Below are 19,031 nucleotides of genomic sequence, written 5' to 3'. Positions count from 1 at the left end.
AACCAGCATTTGTGAATGTCTGGTCTGCACAGGGCTGGGTGGGGAGGGCACAGCAGAGAAAGGGAAGCCAGTTTTCAGTCTTTGGGACCAGGATGTGGCTGGGAAACCTGACACTACTCCCACCCCTCAGGATGGGGGGCAAGGTGAGACACTGGGGGCATGGGTCTGCAGACTCAGCTTCCAAGGACAGCTCTTAGAAGGGGAAAGTCATGGGGAGGGAGCCACAGGTGAACAGTGCCAGCCAAGGACACTGTGGAATGGGCAGGGGCCGCGGGGACAGCTTGAACCCAGGTGTGGCCATGGGACCAGACAGGAATGTGTCCCAGCCCCAAGGAAGGGGCGGAGCTGGAAGCCAGAAGTACAGCTGGGGAGGCCTTGACACTGTCTCGGCTTGAGACTCCCAGAAAAAGACTCAGAAACAAGGTTTCCAGAACCAATTCGGGGAAAGGGAGCCCAGGAAGCGAGTGGGGGCATGAGGCCAGGAAAGGGAGGCAGCGGAAGTCGGGGGTGCCCACCTCCACAGCGCCCCCTCGAGGCAGCCGGAGCGTAGTCCTGCAGCAGAAGCTTGAAGAGCCAGAATAGGGCACACCCCGCCCTTAAGCCCACCCCAGGGACCACAAGGGAGGAAGGCTGCTGTGGGGGGGGGGGGTTAATCCCCTTGCACTTCCCCCAGCCACATGAGCCATGAGACCAGGAGAGAAGGCCTGGGCACAGCAGCGTGTGGTGGAAGGCAGCCCGTACCAGCTCCTGGAGCAGCAGAGGGGGTGGGACACAGAAACTCCATCCTGGCACCCAGGGATAGGGCAGCCTGGCTCTCGCTCCTGGGTCTCCAGACGGGGGATGCGGGGAGGGGACCAGAGGCACCAGGACAGAGATAGGCTGACAGCCTCCTGAACAAGGGGGGCGGGGGGGGGTAGGTGAGAGAATAGTCCCAGAGAAAGATTTGTGGAACAAGAGGGACAAGAAGTGCCCACGATCGAGGTGTCTTTTGCAACTCTGCCTTTCACTCAGTGAAGAAGTGAGAAAGCAAGGCTTCCCCTGCACAAGTTGGGCTGTAGGGACGGGGCTCTCCAAGGATGGAGGAGCACTGGAAGGAGGTTGCCTGGACAAGAGGTCCCGGGGACCCGAGCTGGGGCACCGCCCCCTTTCCTGCTGGTGCCTCCAGGTTGCTTTAGCTGCTGGGCCCCCTCCATGCACCTGCTGTGCACTCAGCCCTGCCTGGCCCAGCACAAGGGGCAGAGATGAGCGGCACCCCCAAGACGAGGGCCAGCAGCCAAGGGCAAAGCCACCAGCTCCAGAAGGCCACATCAGAGGACACCTCCAAGATGAGGCTGACAGTCATCAGAGAAGCTGTTCGGGGGGGCCCTGGCCAGGGGTTCCAGGGCACCCCCCGTTCGGAGACTAAAGGGAGGAGGGGCTGCTTCAGGAACATCCGGGCCCCAAAGAACTGTATCTCCTCTGCCAGGGGCAGGTGCCCAGAGTTTAACCCTTTCACGGCCCCTGGCTTGGAGACCAGGGTGAAGACAGGCCCCCAGATGGGGTTTCTGAGGGTCACTGTGCCCTGAGGTTCAGCTGATGGGCTGGGTGGGAAGAAGTCCCTTGGGGGTGAGTTGGGGTGTGATGAACGGACAGACACACGAGAGCTCTTCTCCACGCCGCACCCAGAGGCTGCACCCGAGCCCATTTCTCCCTGGGACCCTCCTTCATGGGCACGGACCCCTGGTGGAGGAAAAACCGCCCTGTGGGGTTTTGGTTTTCACTTCACCTTTGAGTGGGACAACATGGTCCCTACCCTGGGGTCCTCTGTTTCCCCTCCAGGCCTCTTCAGTCCTCCTGTCCCTACTGAGTCAGATGCCCTGGGATAGGACTGGGGAGGGAGTCAGATGTGGGAAAAAAATGCTAGGGAGGAAGGGAGGTTTTAGAATCCAGATGTTAATACTTAATTGTGGGCATTGGTAAACTGCTTTGCAATCAGCAAAACCCTTTATAACATGTGTTATCTAGTCTTCAAGTGACTCAGGGAGCAGGGAACACCCCATTTTACAGCCAAAGAAACTGAGGCCTGGTGATCCCTCTGAGATCAAAGGTCCAGGGCTCTTTCCGGCCCTCAGTGGGCTGCAGTCCCCATGTTTGGGTTTCAGGAGGCTGGGACAGATAACGCAGCTCTGCGGGGAGGGGGCAGCAGGAAGCCTCAGGGCTTCAGATCATCTGGTTGGGGACGAGTCCCAGGTGAAGATGGGACCAGCCCAAAGATGGCACAGCCAGCGTCCAGTTGCTGAGCTCAGCTGGGTGGGAACAGTGAGGGTTCTGTAGGTCCATCCTGATTCCCGGCACGCACGCCCTACCTTCCCAACACCCTCCACCATTCCACTCCTTAAATGGATACTTAATGGCAAACAGGCCACCAGAAGCTTCTGTGGGTCCCCCTGCACCCACCCAGGCTCTGCTCAGTCCAGGCAAGGGGGTCACCAGCCTCCAGCTCAAGGGTCTCTCAGGATCATCTCATGGACCGCCCCGACTTCAAACTCAACTGCCCGCCCGAAGACGAACGGGAGCTGGTCTCTGTGTTTCAACACCAGCAACACCCTCCAGGGCCGAGTGCTTATTAAGCACCAGGCACAGCCAAGCCCCTCGCCTGCTCTTCATACCACCCTGTGAGGCAGGGGCCGTTATCCCCACTAAACAGGTGGGGAAAGGGAGGCACAGAGAGGGTATAAGGCCTGCCCCAGGGCACCCAGCGGTGGCATGGCTGGGTGTGAGCCCAGGCTGGCCTCATCCAGCCTCTACGTGTTCAACCCTATGCAGCAGGAGTTCTTTGCCCCTCCATGCCCCGCTGCTCCCTCCAAGACCCTCCCTAGAGAAACTCCTCAGTTTCCCTAGCTTGTGGGCAAACAGCATGCAGACAGAAAGCTAGATGTAGAACTTGGCCCCTACAAAGTGGGGGTGTCAGGGAGCCCACTCCTGAACCTGGCCCCGCCTCCAGGTGTCCCAGCCCTGTCACTGTTTCATGCCAGAGCATTGCCTCCTGTCCCTCCCTTGTACAGCCTGCCAGCCTCTGCAGAACCAGCTGGTCAGGCTTGGGCTCAAGACAGGCCCGCACCATGTATATTTTTCAAAGTTCTACGTGTGTTGGAAACACCAATGAGATCATCACCTGGGGATAACTTCAGAGACCACCTTCAGCCCCCAGACTGCCACCCACTCCATCTGCCCCTCTGAGGGGTCCTGGACAGATGCCTGCTGCCTGGCCTCATTGCCCACTGGGCCAAAGCAGGTGGGGGCAGAAGTAGGGGTGAGGGCCATGTACTCAGTGTACCGTGAGGAGACTGGGAGAGTGAGGTGGGCACCCAGCTAGGGTGGGGGGAGATGAGGAGGCAGACCCACAGGGGCTCCTGCCTCTCGCCTCCATTGCTGGGGCAGTTGGGGAGGGAGCAGAGGGTGACCCAGTCCCTTCTCAGTGTCTGTACCATCTCTAGAACGTGCATCTAGGACAGCCCCGGGCCAGGAAGTGAGGCCAGTGAGGGGGCCAGTAAGCTGGGCCACCTCCCCACCCTTCTTGAGCAGCCACACTGGGCTAAGCCCTGCTGTGTGAAGTCAGCTGTCCTTGCTGCCCTGAGTGGACAAAGACAAATGCTCCAGGTGCTCCTCTAGGTCCCCACACAGAAGGTGGAGACATCGCCCCTGGCCTGCCTGGGACAGTGAGGCTGAGAGCCCAGGCCATGGCTAGAGGAGCAGCAGAGAAAGGAGCAGAAGCTGCAGATACAGGGGGAGGCCCTCCAGGAAAGGGATGGAATCTGGAGATGGGGGTGGGCCGGGCTGCAGAGTCTTGGATCAAAAAACCATCCTCAGCCACTTGCCACTTGTGAGATGGCGCCTACCTGGGCATTGTGCAGAGCGCCCCCTACAGCCAGCCAGAGAGAAGAGCAGCTCCAGGGTCGTGGGAGTGAGGGGGGACGAAATGGGGATGAGGGTGGGAGGATCTGGGGAAGCAGCCTTTGGAAAGACACCCAAAAGCTTTCAGTGAACCAGGTCCCAGGAAGAGCCTCAGAGGGAAGAAGCCTAAAGAGAATTCTTTGAGCCAGGACCCCAGGAGCCCAAGGGTAGATGAGGGAGGAAGGGCAGCAGCAGGCTCTTTTGGGGGAGCCTGTGTTTCAGAACCCCAAATAGGGGCATAGAGTGGTCTAGTTCCAGAACTTTTTCATCACCCTAATGGAAACCCCATTCCCATTAAGCTGTCACTCCCCATTCCACCATCCTAGCCTCTGACCACCACGAACCTGCTTTCTGTCTCTGTAGCTTTCCCTATCCTGGATATTTCATAAAAGTAAAACCATACTTGGGGCACCTGGGTGGCTCAGTGGGTTAAAGCCTCTGCCTTCGGCTCAGGTCATGATCCCAGGGTCCTGGGATCGAGCCCTGCATCGGACTCTCTGCTCAGCAGGGAGTCAGCTTCCCCCTCTCTCTCTGCCTGCCTCTCTGCCTACTTGTGATCTCTCTCTATCAAGTAAATAAATAAAATCTTTTAAAAAAAAGTAGAACCGTACAGTGTTTGTCCTTTCATGTCTGGTTTCTTTCACTTAGCACAAAGTTTTCAAGATTCACCCACATCATAGCAGGTGTGAGAACTTCGTTCCTTTTTATGGCTGAATAATACTCTGCCGTACAGAGAGACCACACTATCCGTTCATCTGTTGAAGGCATTTGTGTTCTTTCCATCTATTTTGTGTTACTCCGAATAGTGCTGCTATGAACATTCACGTACAAGGGGTTTGTTTTTGGTTTTGTTTTTTTTTGTTTATTTTTGGAACACCTGTTTTTGATCCTTTTGTTATGTACCCCAGGGGTAGAATTCTGGGTCATATGGTGACTCTATGCCTCATGTACCAATGACCAGCCAAAGGGCTTTCTACGGGCAGCTGCACCATTGCACATCCCCACCAGCGACGTAGGAGAGTTCTAATTTCTCCACATCTTCACCAGAACGTGTTACTACCTGTGTTTGTAGTCACAGCCACCTTGGTGGGTGTGAGGGTTGGTTTTTAAGAGATCCAAGACTCCCTGTGTTGGGAGATCGGGGCCCAGAGCGAGGGTCTAAGCTGAACATCAGCGGGGCCCCAGACAGATTTTATTATCACAGCACTCAGGAAGGGGCTGGCTGGCCGCCCCACCGTGCTCAGATCTAGGTGCTGGAATGCAGAGAGGTCTTGCTTCCCTAACTACCCCTGACCATCGCGCCAATCCTTCCCTGCAGTGGGAACCCATGGAAGGAGCAGCTGGCAGCCTTCCCCAGTCCCCAGGTCCTGCCAGGTTTCCCCGCACCAGCTGGGGGTACGCTCACCAGTCTGCTGGCGTTTTCCCTCATGTATTTCTGACAGTTACCTTGTCACTGCAATTACTGTTCATAATTGAATTAAATGTTATAGCCACGGACGAAACAGAATTGCACAAACAAGGAGAAATGTTGTCTCTTCTGAAAACTCGGTTGAAAGACACAATTTGAGTCACACAAACAATTAGCTGTCAACTCAGGTGGGGGTGAGACAAATAGAAATACCTGGGGTTGGGGGGAGAGATTGGCAGAGTCCAATCTCTAGTTGCCGGTGGTATGGTGGTGGCTCTAGCTGCCGACCACTTCACAAGATCCTTGAAGCTTGCCCTCCACCCCCCCGCCCACCGAGAACCCAAAGCTGGATGTTGGGGATGGTGTCTTATCAGCATGGATTTTTCAAGGAAGGTGACTTGGAACTCCAGGGGATGGACCTGTGATCAAAGCAGATGCCTTAAGGAGATCAGTGACTGGATGTTCTGTGAAAGTGAAAATAAAATGTATTTTGTAGGGATGCCTGGGTGGCTCAGTTGGTTGAGCCGCTGCCTTCAGCTCAGGTAATGATCTTGGGGTCCTGGGATCGAGTCCCGCGTCGGGCTCCTTGCTCAGCGGGGAGCCTGCTTCCTCCTCTCTCTCTGCCTGCCTCTCTGCTTGCTTGTGTGTACTCTCTCTCTCTGACAAATAAATAAAATCTTTAAAAAAATGTATTTTGTAGGTTGAATTGTGTTCCCAGAAATGATACGTTGGAGTTCTAAACTCCAGGACCTGTAAATGTGACGTTATTTGGAAATGGGACCTTTGAGACGTAACCATGTTAAGATGAAGTCACTGGATGGGCCCCAGGGCAGTGTAAGGGTGAAGGTGTGGGGACAGCAGAGGCAGAGATGTGACTGATGGGGCTGCAGCCCAAGGACACCAAGATCGTCAGCCACCACCCACATGAAGAAGCAGTGAGGAAGGACATGGTGAGTCTCGGAGGGAGTCTGGCCCTGCTGACACCTTGATTCTGGACTTTGTCTCAGTCAGCATGGCCTGTATAACAAGTAGACCGGAGCTTAAACAACAAGTACAATGTCGCACAGTCCTGAGAATTGGGAAGAGTGAGATCAAGGTGCTGGCTGAGTGCGTTCCTCGTGAGGGATCTCTTCCTGGTTTGCAGACCTCTGCCATCAGGCTGGATCCTCACGAGGTGGAGAGGGAGGTCATCTCTCTCATGTCTCCTGTAAGGAAACCAATCCCATTCCTGAGGGCTCCACCTTCAAGACACCATTTCCTTCCAAAGGTCTCACCCCCAAATACCATATGTAAAGGTATGGAGGTGACTTTTCAATGAGTCCCGTCTTCAAATGATTTTTTTCAACACGCCCATGTGCTAGCCAGTCCCAGTCATCTGGAACAAGTGGGCAAGCCAGAGTCTGCTGGGCACCCTGTGCAGAGCATGGCAGAGTTCACCAGAAGTTTCCATCTTGTCCAACACCCTGAGTTTCCATCTTGTCTCTACCACTCACGTGTCACCTTGGAAAAGTCTCTTCACTGCCTGGGGCCTCGGTCCCTTCTACTGAAAAGCAGGGTCATTCACAAACACATCCCACACGCATTTTCCAACTATCATTTGCTGTTCCAGAATCTGAGAGCAGCAGAGAGATAGACAACGTCTCTGTCCTCACAGAACTTGACCAGCGAGAAACAGAAAATAAACTAGGAAACACATGAGCAAAGACGTGAGTTGTGGGGCGCCTGGGTGGCTCAGTGGGTTAAGCCTCTGCCTTCAGCTCAGGTCATGATCTCAGAGTTCTGGGATCAAGCCCCGCATCGGGCTCTCTCCTTGGTGGGAAGCCTGCTTCCCCCTCTCTCTCCGCCTGCCTCTCTGCCTACTTGTGATCTCCATCTGTCAAATAAATAAATAAAATCTTAAAAAAAAAAAAAAGACAGACCTAAGTTGTGATCATGAATGCTAAGAAGAGGGCTTGTTTGCTCCTGGCCATGGTGGTGGAGGGAACACTGAGGCACGGGTCTGTAGGATAACTAGCAGGGGGCGAGGCCTCTGGGCAGGGGGTCAGAGCTGGATGGCCAGGAAGCCTTCTGGAGTCAAGAGGCCGGGAAGCTCCCTGGGCAGGACAAGGCCTAAGGGAGGGGTTGGTGTGGGAGCTGGATCTGAGGCATGGGGCGTGGGCCTGTGGGCTGGGCTTCTCCCAGCTCAGGTTTACTCCTCCATGCAGAGGGCGTGCTCAGGAGCTAAAGCTGCTGTCACAAAGAGACCCACCATGAGCCGAGGGCTTAAGGAAGATAATGTACCCAAGTGTCGGTGTTGTGCTTCCCATAGCATGGGGCCACGTGTACAGCCAGGGTCCTGCTTCCTTTCCTTCCTCTCTTCCATCCCTTAGGACAACGTCCTCCCCACCATAGTCAATGGCCTTCCCATGACTGGCTTGTGAAACAGGAAGAGACAGACGAGGGGCCTCGTGATCTCTCTCCAGGCTCCTGAGGGGCTCCCGTCATTTCTGCTCAATTCCAATGGCAAAGACTTGACCATATGGCCGATCTGAACTCCAAGGGAAGCTTGAAATGAGATTCTGGTCGCGTGTCACTACAAAAGACCGTGGGTTTTGGAGGGCACCGCGCAGCCTCAGGCCAGCTGGACACAGTAGTAATACTCCCCTGCAAGGATGTGATGAGTACAGATGAAGTGTGTGGCACTTAGTAAGTGTTCAATGAAAGTTTGCAAGGTCAGTGAGGTCAGGGCTCCCAGAGGCCTCAGAAACCCTGTGGTCCAATGTTCTCATTTCTTGGCAGCTGAAGAAACAGGTGCAGAAACGAGAAGCATCTGTCCAGTTGCCCAGTCCCTAAGGGCCAAAGTTGGTCCAGAATCCGTGTCCTGGGTCCTTGACCCCATCCTCTCTCACCTCCAATTTCCAATGACCTGATCCAGGCCCACCAGGAGCTGAGCAGAGAGCAGGGACCCTGGGGACCTCTCTTGGGGGCGGGGCGGCAGGGCTGGGGGACAGCCCAGAGAAGGACCCTGGGCTCCGAAGTAGTGCCCTGGGCCCTGGTGGCATGGCTTTGTGACCAGGTAGGTGTGGCTCCAGTTTCCCAGACAGGAGGCCGGGTGGCTCTGTGACAGAGGGCCACACCCGGCCCCCCAGGGAGCAGCGGCCGCTCGGGGAGGCAGCGGCAGGCGGCTGAGGAGGATGGCGTTCCTGGGCGGCTTCCTCCTCCTCCTCCTCCTCACCAGCACCATGGCCCGGGGGGAGTACGGCGTGGTCCACGTGGTGGCCGAGAACTGGAGCAAGGACTACTGCGTCCTGTTCAGCTCTGACTACGTCACCCTGCCCCGGGACCTGCGCCACGCCCCGCTCCTGCCCCTGCACGATGGCACCACGGCCCCCTGGTGCCCAGGCCCCAACGCCCCCGGCGGGGCCCAGCCCAGCTCCCCACGCCAGCGGCCCCTCCGCCGCGCCACCGCCATGGTCATGAGGGGCAACTGCAGCTTCGACGCTAAGGGCTGGCTGGCTCAGGGCCAAGGCGCCCACGGGCTGCTCATCGTGAGCCGGGTCCGCGGCCAGCAGTGTGCGGACACCAGCCCGGCCTCCCAGGAACCCCAGCAGCCCCTGCCGGGCCTCACCATCCCCGTGGCCGTGCTCCGCTACGCCGACATGCTCGACATCCTCAGCCACACCCACGGCAGCGCCGCGGTCCGCGTGGCCCTGTACGCGCCCCCGGAGCCCGTCCTCGACTACAACATGGTGGTCATCTTCATCCTGGCCGTGGGCACTGTGGCCGCCGGCGGCTACTGGGCGGGCCTGACCGAGGCCGATCGGCTGCGGCGGCGCCAGGCCCGAGGAGAAGGAGGAGGAGGAGGAGGAGGAGGAGGAGGAGGAGGGGGGCCGGGCGGGCGCCCGCAGCAGGGAGCGCCGGCGGCCCTGGGGAGCCGGGAGGACGAGGACGAGGACGTGCCCGTGGACTTCACGCCGGCCATGACGGGGGCCGTGGTCACCATGTCCTGCTCCATCATGCTGCTGCTCTACTTCTTCTACGACTGCTTCGTCTACGTCATGATCGCCATCTTCGGGCTGGGGGCGGGCACGGGCCTCTACAGCTGCCTGGCGCCCCTGGTGCGCCACCTGCGCCCACAGCCCGCGCAGGGACCCGCGGCCGGCCGGCGGGTCTGTGTGCACCGGCCCCTGCTGCTGCTGGCCGGCCTGTGCGCCGTGGTGACCACCCTCTGGGTGGCCCACCGCAATGAGGACCGCTGGGCCTGGCTCCTGCAGGACACGCTGGGGGTGGCCTACTGCCTTTTCGTCCTGCGGCGGGTGCGGCTGCCCACGCTCAAGAGCTGTGCCTCTTTCCTGCTGGCCCTGCTCGCCTTCGACGTCTTCTTCGTCTTCGTCACGCCCCTGCTCACCAGGACCGGGGAGAGCATCATGGTGGAGGTAGCCTCTGGACCCACGGATTCCTTGAGCCAGGAGAGGCTCCCCATGGTGCTCAAAGTGCCCCGGCTGAGCTTCTCAGCCTTGACGCTGTGCGACCAGCCCTTTTCCATCCTGGGCTTCGGGGACATCGTGGTCCCTGGCTTCCTGGTGGCCTACTGTCACCGCTTTGATGTGCAGATCCGCTCACGCCAGGTCTACTTCATGGCCTGCACCACAGCCTACGCCGTGGGCCTGCTGGTCACCTTTGTGGCCATGGTCCTCATGCAGATGGGCCAGCCCGCCCTGCTGTACCTGGTCTCCAGCACCCTGCTCACCAGCCTGGCTGTGGCCACCTGCCGCCAAGAGCTCACCCTCTTCTGGACCGGCCAGGGTAGAGCCAAGACACCTGCCCAGCCTGTGGCAGGGCTCCGTGGAGCCCCTTCTTTTGGCTCGGAGAAGCAGGAGGGTGCGGCAGACGTCCATGTGGCGGGCCAGTTTGAGGGGGCCGCCAGCCACCTGGCAGTGGACTTGGATGGCAACCTGGAGGAGGACACGGCCGACACTGCCACCGTGTCTGAGGACGAAGTCACTGGTCCGGATGGTCGCAGTGATAGCTCTGAGGGCTGGAGCGATGCCAATCTGGACCCCAACGAGCTGCCTCATGCCTTCCCTGGCGCCTTGGAGGAGCCGATGCCACGGGAGCCACAGGCCATGCTGAGACCGATGATGCCGCTGATGCCACCGCCCTCAGAGCTGGGCCGGGCCCAGGCCCAGGCCCACGACCCTGGCCTGCCATGGGCAGGGCTCCACAAGAGGAAGGGCTTGAAGATAAAGAAGAGCGTGTCGACCCAGGCTCCCCTGTGAACCGGAACGCTGAGACACGTGCCTCTAGGGGGGCCGGCAGAGTACGCCACAGTGCAGCCACACGTGGTCCAAAAGCAATAGGGGCATTAAAGATATTCCGTATCTACTCAGCAGAGCTTCGTTGTCTGTTGTGACTGGAAGAAAGCGGCGACCACGGCATAGATCCATGCAGGGCCTGGAGGGTTCTGAGGCTGGGTGCCAGCCCCCGGGTGTGCAGAGCACTTAACAGGCCCAGAGAGGGCACGGGACAGGCATGAATTTACTCAGCAAGGTCAGGAATTGCTCCCAGGGCTTACTGGACAGCAACCTCCCCTCTCCCCACCCGCCCACCCTCCACGCCGGAGCCCCAGCTCCCCGGCCTGACTGACGGGCCCCATCCCTGGAGCCCCACCTCACAGCCCGTCTTTTCCTCATGCTCGGGTCCAGCAGAACCATTACTGTTCCTTGATCGCACCATGTCCTCCCCTCTCTCTTTGCACATGCTAGTGCCTCTGGCTGGGATGCCCTTTCTGTCCCAGACAGAAATACCCCAACCCGGATTTACTCAAACACTCTTAGACACCTTTCAAGTGCCAGCTCACATTCACCCTTCCCCCGAGACATCCCGGCTGGAGGCGTCCTGACAGCAGCACACACCCAGCGTTGTGTCCACAACACTGAGTCGACCCATTGTGTCCACAGGCACTGAGTATGTACCTGCTGTGTGCACTGCCCCATGGGGGGCCACAGAAGGAGGCTGCTGTCTAGCTGGGGAACAGCAATTGAGAACAGACCAGAAACAACCTGAGAATCAACTCAGAGCAGGGAAGGAGAGATCAGAACCTGAGCGGAAAAATGTAGAAAATCAGGGCTCTAGTTCCCACACTCCCTTCACTGACTCTGGGCATGGACCATAGTCTCATCTTCAAAATGGGACTTATAATATCATGTCTCCTGGAGGCAGGGGCATGGACAAGATGACCTCTTGAGGACCCCATGGTTTTTTAGGTCGGATGCTGTGGTTATATGCTGTTTAACAAAGGAAATGAACTCTGGGGTCAGGAAAGGCTTCCTGGAGGAAGCTTTGCTGGAGGTGAGGGACTCATCACAGAGGCCGTGTGGTACAACGGTTAGGGTTCTTGGACCACTGCCCCCTGGAAATTCCAGCTCTACCACTGACCTACAGCATGTCGCTGAGCCAGTGGCTTAGGGCCATGGTTTACTCATCTGTAAAAAGGAATAATAATAAAAACCCCAATTATCATAGGGCTTGGGGGAGGTTGGAATGAGTTGGCTGATTGATGTGATGCTTTACGAATGTTAATTCTGTTTCTATCCCTCCCCTACATCCAATTCCCACAGGCCTCTGAGGCCTGGCCCCCGACTTCCGCGCCAACCGCTCACACCCAGCATCCCTGCCCCTACCTCCTCTAGTCAGGGATTGCGCACCAGACCCCTCCCCACACCATCCTCTCCCCACACCGGCCCCCCCCCCCCCCCCCGGCTGGAACTTTCTCTTCCTCCCATACTCCAGCATTGGACCTGGCTGATGGCTCCTCCTTCCAGCTCACATGCTCCTCCTTCAGGGAGGCCTTCCTTGATGACCCTTTCTAAAGTAGACCCCAGCCTTGGGTACACTGCCGTGCACCTGCTCGCTGGTTTTCTCTCCTCCCCCAGGCCAGTGTCAGCTTCTTGAGAGCAGGGGCCTCTCTGACTTATGCATCTGTGGGGTTCCAGAGCCCAGAACAGGGCTGGGTGCAGTCGGTGCTTGATTTATGTTTTGTTTGAGGAATGAATGAATGAGGCATTGATCCGGCTTGAACTCCAGAGGAAAAGGAGATGCTGTGAAGAAGGCCTCGCTGCCCAGGCCACCTTCCTGGGACCCTGCGGGGGTCAGTGCAGGTATGGGACCCTGAACGGCTGGCTGGGTGCTGGGTGTGGGATTAAGGGGGCCGGTGCAGGGGGGCTGGTAATGTGAATCTCGAAGAAAGCCCCCTCACTGACCCCCTCTGCAAAGGGCACCTGAAGGCCCGGGCCAGGCAAGGGCAGTGTGTGGAACCCGGGCCAGGACAATGACCGGCGGGCTTGGCAGCCCCTCCCACCAGAGCCGGCAGCCATCTGGCCTGAACAGAGGGGCCTCTGCGGGCCCTGGCTCACCCCCAGCCCCGGCGGCCTTCCCACTGCTGACCTGCGTCACTGGGCCTACCAGGGATGGACTCCATGCCTCAGCCAGGCCGGAGAGGGGAGGGCTCTCAGCCCCCTCATCCCCAGTCTGGGGGACAAAGGATGTCTTCTCTCCCAGGAATTTGCAGTCCGAGTGGCTCCCTGGGGCAGGAAGCATGCATGCCTTCCAGAAGAGGATTCTCAAGGGTGAGTTCGACTCTGTCCTCCCCACTCCAGCCCGCAAGGGCGAACATTCAGAGAGACGCTATCTCTAAGATGGGGAGGCTAGTACTCTCTCTCTTACCCTTACCAAATTGGTAAGGGGCTGAGCCTGGGCTCCAGGAACCTCAGAGGGCTTCCGCTGCTGTTCTGTGGTGGCCCAGAGGTCCCCGCTCCTGCCCTGATCTCAGAGCCAGTGTTCCCTTTCAGCTGTGGGTTCTGCCTCATTTTGCCAGCTCCCTTCCCAGGGACTGGGTTGAATCCAGGTGGCTGGACCAAGCTGCCACCTGTCAGAGGTGCCCAGAGCTTGCAGCCACCACCTGCATGCCAGAGGGACACAGCACACTGCACGCACGTGTGGATGCATGAACACATGTGTGGATGTGTGCACACATCCAGACAGGGCCCTCAGGTACGTGTTTACACATACATGTACCTCCATGCCCTGCACACACATGTGCATATCCATGGCCGAGCACATGTCCCTGTACTGGACACTCATACATACCTCTGCACACCCTCCACGTGTGCACACACAGGCACACACACTCACACACATACACACACACACCAGGCCTGCCTTGGGCCTGGGAGTGGGGAAGCTGATGCCTGGACTTCCACTTCAGAGGACAGGGTGGCCCTTTCCTGATGGGGTAGATATGGAGATGCAGTGCTCAGACGTCCCTTCAAGAAAGGCATTTGGGGACGCCTGGGTGGCTCAGTGGGTTAAGCCTCTGCCTTCAGCTCAGGTCATGATCTCAGGGTCCTGGGATCGAGTCCCGCATCGGGTTTTCTGCTCAGCAGGGAGCCTGCTTCCTCCTCTCTCTCTGCCTGCCTCTCTGCCTACTTGTAATCTCTGTCTGTCAAATAAATAAATAAAATCTTTAAAAAAAAAAAAAGAAAGAAAAAAAGGCATTTGGTTGACAGCTTCTTCTGGGGTCCCCTTGGCTAACCAGCCCAGGTAGCTTTTCAGGAAGATGGGGGACACAGAGGGCCAGCTAATGACTGAGCAAGATGGCAGTGCCAGGGCCCGGGCATCTCCACCCAACACCCTGGAACAGGCTTCTTTGGCCCCAAACCCCTCTGTGCTTGCCCAGAAGGTGGCAGACCTGCATCCAGGCCTGAGGGCTCCCCCTGCCCCTGCCTGCTTCCTCCACTTCCTTTGCCTTCCTGACTCCATCTTAACATCTGCTTCCGGGGGAGCTCGACCTATGACTGGTGAAGCCTAAGATGGGTCCCGGGCAGAAACAAGCCGCCTGAGGCCACAGGCAGGGCTCCAGGTGGCTGAGCCCTGGCTTTGGGGCTGTCCTCTGCTCAGGCTGCCCAGCATTTCTCTGTGTGGCCTCATTTAATCCCAGCAAGAACCCCTTAAGGTGAATAGTGACAGCCTTAGTGGTTTTTTTGTTTTGTTTTGTTTTTTGAGTTAATGAACAGTTTGATGCCAGAGCTTCTGGATTCCCTGGAGAGTGAGAACGAGCAAGGACCCATGAGATGCTCTAAACCACAGCAAAGGAAAGCCCAGAGAGGGTCAGGACTTACCAAAGGTCACACAGCAATGGGATAGCAGAAATAGAACATGACTCTGGTCTTCTACTTCCCAGCGCAATCTCTGGGATGAGCTCCATGCCTCAACCCCCTCCCCTCCACACATCCTGGTCTGCAAAGCAGACCTCTTCCAGGAAAAGTCTGGGTATACTCAGTCCTTTACCCTGTACCCCCCCCCAAGTAGGTGCAGCCCTCCATTCTCACTGAGGAGTATCTGTATGTGTGGCTTGATAAGGAAGGTTCGTGATTCAGCGTTAAACCACTCCTCAGCTAGCGCAGGGGGACGCAGCTGGACTCCGAGTCCCTGAGACCTCAAAGCTCAGCACTGCTATTCATTTGCCCTGTGACACCGAGCAGGCAAGGCCACCCCTCCATGCCTCCTTATTCTCGGCTGTAAGGTGATCTGCTAAGACTTACCTTGTAGGTGTGTTCTCAGGATTAAATGAGGTGAGGTGTGCGTATAAACAGTGAACACTAGCCAAGCACAAGCAACAGGCAAGATATACATGTCACCTCCTCACATGATACCCCGGGTTTAGAGCAGGAGCTTCCCAGACCGCACTTGGCTTATGCCCAAATGCCATCATTCCCAAATCAGCTTACAGTCGCTCAGGCTTGAGGTCCCAGAGGTGAGCTCATTCTCTTCCTTTGATACCCCCTCCATGCTCAGTGCGATGGGGTGATGAGTGGATGAATAGGGACACCACTAGCGAGCCAGGAAGAGGGGTACTTCTGTAGTTAGATGGACTCAGGAAAGGTTCTACGCATTTTTTCTTGCAACCCTGAGTTTTGAGCGCTTTTGTGCTGCCATCTGCTGGTCAGTAAGAGAAAAGCAGGCGAGCTCACACCCTAAGAGCCAGAGAGGGGCACTCATTCTGTTAGGGAACTTTGGAATCATTACAATGAGGGATGATATTCAAAAAATATTTAATAACCCACCCATCAGCAGAGTTCTGGAACCCTTATTGGCTCGGGTTTAACCCTTTAGAAGCTTTTTGTGAGAAGGTGGAGGTTGTCCTGGAAAAGGGTCTAAGAGTATTCTGATATTTTATGAAATGAAATAGTCCCCACACAGCATCACTGAATGTCCTTAATTCTTGAAGATGATTCCTGCTCTGCCATGTATCCTATCTCATAGCATCCGGCCACCACGTAGAAGTGTTTGTGGACTGCTGCTGGGAGGTTGAACTCTCCATATGGTCTTGTTCTTGTTCTTGGATTCCCCCCCCCAACACACACCCCATAGACACCTCAGTGATTATGTTTGGGAACAAACCCCTGACCACCACTGGTTCACTCTCCAAATGCTTCATTTTACCTTTAGTTTTACCCACTCTCCTCTAGAGCTCCACGAGACATGTAAGACTGAGTCCAGGTCTCATACCTCCCTCCTAAGTCCCCCTGGGATCATGGGACATGGTCTCAGAGAGACCCCAGGAAGCGAGGCTGGAAAGGGAAACTGAGGTTGCTGCTGGGAGCCCCTTGGGCTGCTAGAACACTGCAGCGTTGTTCCGAGAAACGCCTTTCCTAGCTTTCCCCAGCATCTTAGGGACTTGAATGTTAGAGAAGACTAGTGGAGAGAGCCATGTGTGGAGTCTGAGTGAGAGTGATGGCAGAGCCTCCAGACACTTTCCAGAACTCTCCAGAACTGAGGACAGAGAGGGAAGGCAGCCTGCCCAAGGTCACACAGCAATTCAGTTACAAAGCCAAGACAACTAGGAACCTGGAAACTAACCCAAAAATCCTTCGTAAAAGGACACCCTTTCTGGAATGCAAATTCTTGCCTTTCAGAGATTGTTTCCTGAGGTCCACTTCCCCCACATACTTGGTTTTCTTAAAAAGCAGGAGGCGCCTGGGTCCAGAGAGAAAAGAACTCTTCTGGGCAAAATTCTGACCCCCCCCCATCCCCCGTAACCCAGCCTGGGCAAAGCCTTACCGGTGCCTGCAGTTCTGACCGAGACAGGGAAGTGAACTTGGGCAGGAGGGGCAGCCTTCCTGAGAATCCTTGCCCGTCATAGCCCACAGTGTCCTCCAGGCCATCTACCCACCCACATGACAGTGTAAGCCAAGGGTGGGGCTGATCTCCACCCACATTGCTTAATGCTTAAAGCTGAGTGTGGTTGGGGTGCCTGGGTGGCTCAGTGGGTTAAGTCTCCGCTTTCGGCTCAGGTCATGGTCTCCAGGTCCTGGGATGAGCCCCACATCAGGCTCTCTGCTCAGCAAGGAACCTGTTTCCAACCCCCCTTTCTCTGCCTGCCTCTCTGCCTACCTGTGATCTCTGTCAGATAAATAAATAAAATCTTTAAAAAAAAAAAAAACCAACTTGAGTGTGGTCAATTGAATAACGTCCCCCCAAAATATATCCATATCCTAATCTCTGGAGCCTGTGAATGTTCCTCTATATGAAGGGGGAAGAAAGGACTTGACAGATGTGACTAAGCTACAGATCTGAAGATGGGAAGATTATCCTGTATTATCTGAGCAGGCCCTAAATGTAATCACAGGAGTCCTTATAAGAGGAAAGCAGAGAAGCGTGAGGCACACAGAAGTGGACAGGCTATAGGATGGTGGAAGCAGAGGTCCCAACGATGTAGCCACAAGCCAGAGGAACACCAACAGCCACCAGCAGCTGGAAAGAAGCAAAGAAGGAATTCCCCTCTGGAGCCTCCAGAAGGAGCACCTGCCTGCTGACCCCTTGACTTCAGCTGGGTGATGACTGGCTTTGAGAACTGTGATAGAATAAATATCTGGTGTTTAAGCCACCAACTTTGTGGTTAATTTGTGATAGCAGCCATGGGGAATTCATGCCTGGGTCAACAAACATCCATAGCACAGGGTCCTATGTCCTAGCACTGTGCTCGAGAACTGCACATTTTGCAGAACAGATGAGAAAAAGGAACGGCAAAACAGAAAAACCCCTAGTCTGTGTATTTCTTTCCGCAGGGGATAGCCAGGCACAGGGGAGTCAGAGAAGGAGAGGCAGGAATCGGGGTGTCAGCGACAACGGCAGTGAATGTATCCTCTGTTCAGGTTCCAAGGACTTGTTTTTACTGTTAAATTATTTTACTTTAGAGGGAAAAAGTAGAAAGGACAAAAAAGTAGGGAGAAACACACAATTACTGTTAAAATTTGGTCTATTTCCGTCCAGTCACTTTTTTTCCTTTCACAGGTTTTTGGGTGTTTCATTTACATATTGGTATTTTGCTATCAATATTCTATAGAACCTTTGAACCTATCCTGGGAGTGGGCTATGGGATATTCTAGAGTGGATGGAGCTACACAGATTTCACATTCTTTTATAGCAGTTTAGTCTGTTTCTTATAGCACCATGAAGTATATATTTGGCTGTAAGTTACTTTATTTTAGAAGATGTCTGTATGGTAGATCAGTCATTTTATTTCTGGGAAACTAGGGATACAAAAATCTTTGAAGGTTGTGATTCATTTTGCTGAATTACTTTCCAAATCACGTTTGTGACAATTCATCCTCTGTGTATGTTGCAAAATATGGAAGTGGCCAGTTTACCACATCATGACCAGCATCTTTGCTAATTTGACATCATGATAAAGAGCATCTCTTTAAATTTGCCTATCTCTGATTAATTGTGAGGTTGTATTTTTATTTCCCTTTTCTGGTTTATTGATGGAATACTCTCCATTCCAGGGCTTGGCACAAAGTTCAACCAGTTACCACTTCCAATTGATTCTGCACTAAGGAAAATATCCATTTTCTCATTCCTGCTTTTATAGACTTATTTGAAGACACCGTCTCTCATGTGGACCATTAGGATCTTTGTTATAGAAAAGAGCACAGTTGTTCTTGGTCATGTCCCTCCAGCTTAAAGACCTCAGATGCCTCCCCACTGCCTGTCAAACCAATCCCAAGTCTTCAGCTGTGTGTTGAAAGCCATTGACAGGCTTTCTCTGCCAGCCCATTTGGCCTCCTACCAGCCCCTAGCCACTCTGTGTGTGGTTCCCCATACATGCTTATCTTTACTCCATGTCTCTGCTTTACGGTTCCACTCATTTTGAATGTGGTCCTTCCACCTTCCCCTGATTCCTCTGTACCTGGTATCCACTGAGATCTAGTCCACACTCCCCAGGGTCCCTGTGTAGGGCCCTGTCCAAGGTCCTGGAGAGGAGCAGTCATGGGACATAGTTTCTGACCCAGAGGGTTTCCCGGTCAAAAGCATGTGGAAGAGGGCTCAAATAATATTCTGATTAATTAGGAGCCTTTTGGCTTCAAGGAATAAGAATCCATTCAAAGTATCTCAAGCGAAAAAAAAAAAAAAAAAAGCTTATTGGAAGGATATGAGATTTCTCAGAACACAAGGCCCAAGAGACCAACTGGGACTCGTGGGAATTACAAGCTAGAAAGCTGTCAGAAAGCAAAGCTTCCCTCTCTGCCTCTCAGGGCTGCATGGTCTCTGGCATCCACTTCCTCCTCCCCTCCCTGAGCCAACTGCCTCTGCACATTCATTTTGCTCTTGACTTATCATGACACTGGCCCCAACTCTATATCATGGT

General features: G+C 55.3%; 1 protein-coding gene across 1 annotated transcript; it reads left to right on the top strand.

Annotated features, from left to right (window-relative positions):
- The first annotated feature begins 8,514 nt into the window (after positions 1–8,514).
- On the top strand, positions 8,515–10,599 carry LOC111158209 (signal peptide peptidase like 2C). Its single transcript, XM_022520129.1, has one exon. It carries the CDS (start codon positions 8,515–8,517, stop codon positions 10,597–10,599), a length of 2,085 nt encoding a protein of 694 aa, XP_022375837.1.
- Positions 10,600–19,031: the final 8,432 nt, after the last annotated feature.

This window comes from Enhydra lutris, unplaced genomic scaffold (genome assembly GCF_002288905.1).
Source record: "Enhydra lutris kenyoni isolate GAN:26980312 unplaced genomic scaffold, ASM228890v2 scaffoldscaffold57, whole genome shotgun sequence".
Classification (NCBI taxonomy): Eukaryota; Metazoa; Chordata; class Mammalia; order Carnivora; family Mustelidae; genus Enhydra; species Enhydra lutris.
This window is presented reverse-complemented; position numbering and strand designations above follow the sequence as displayed.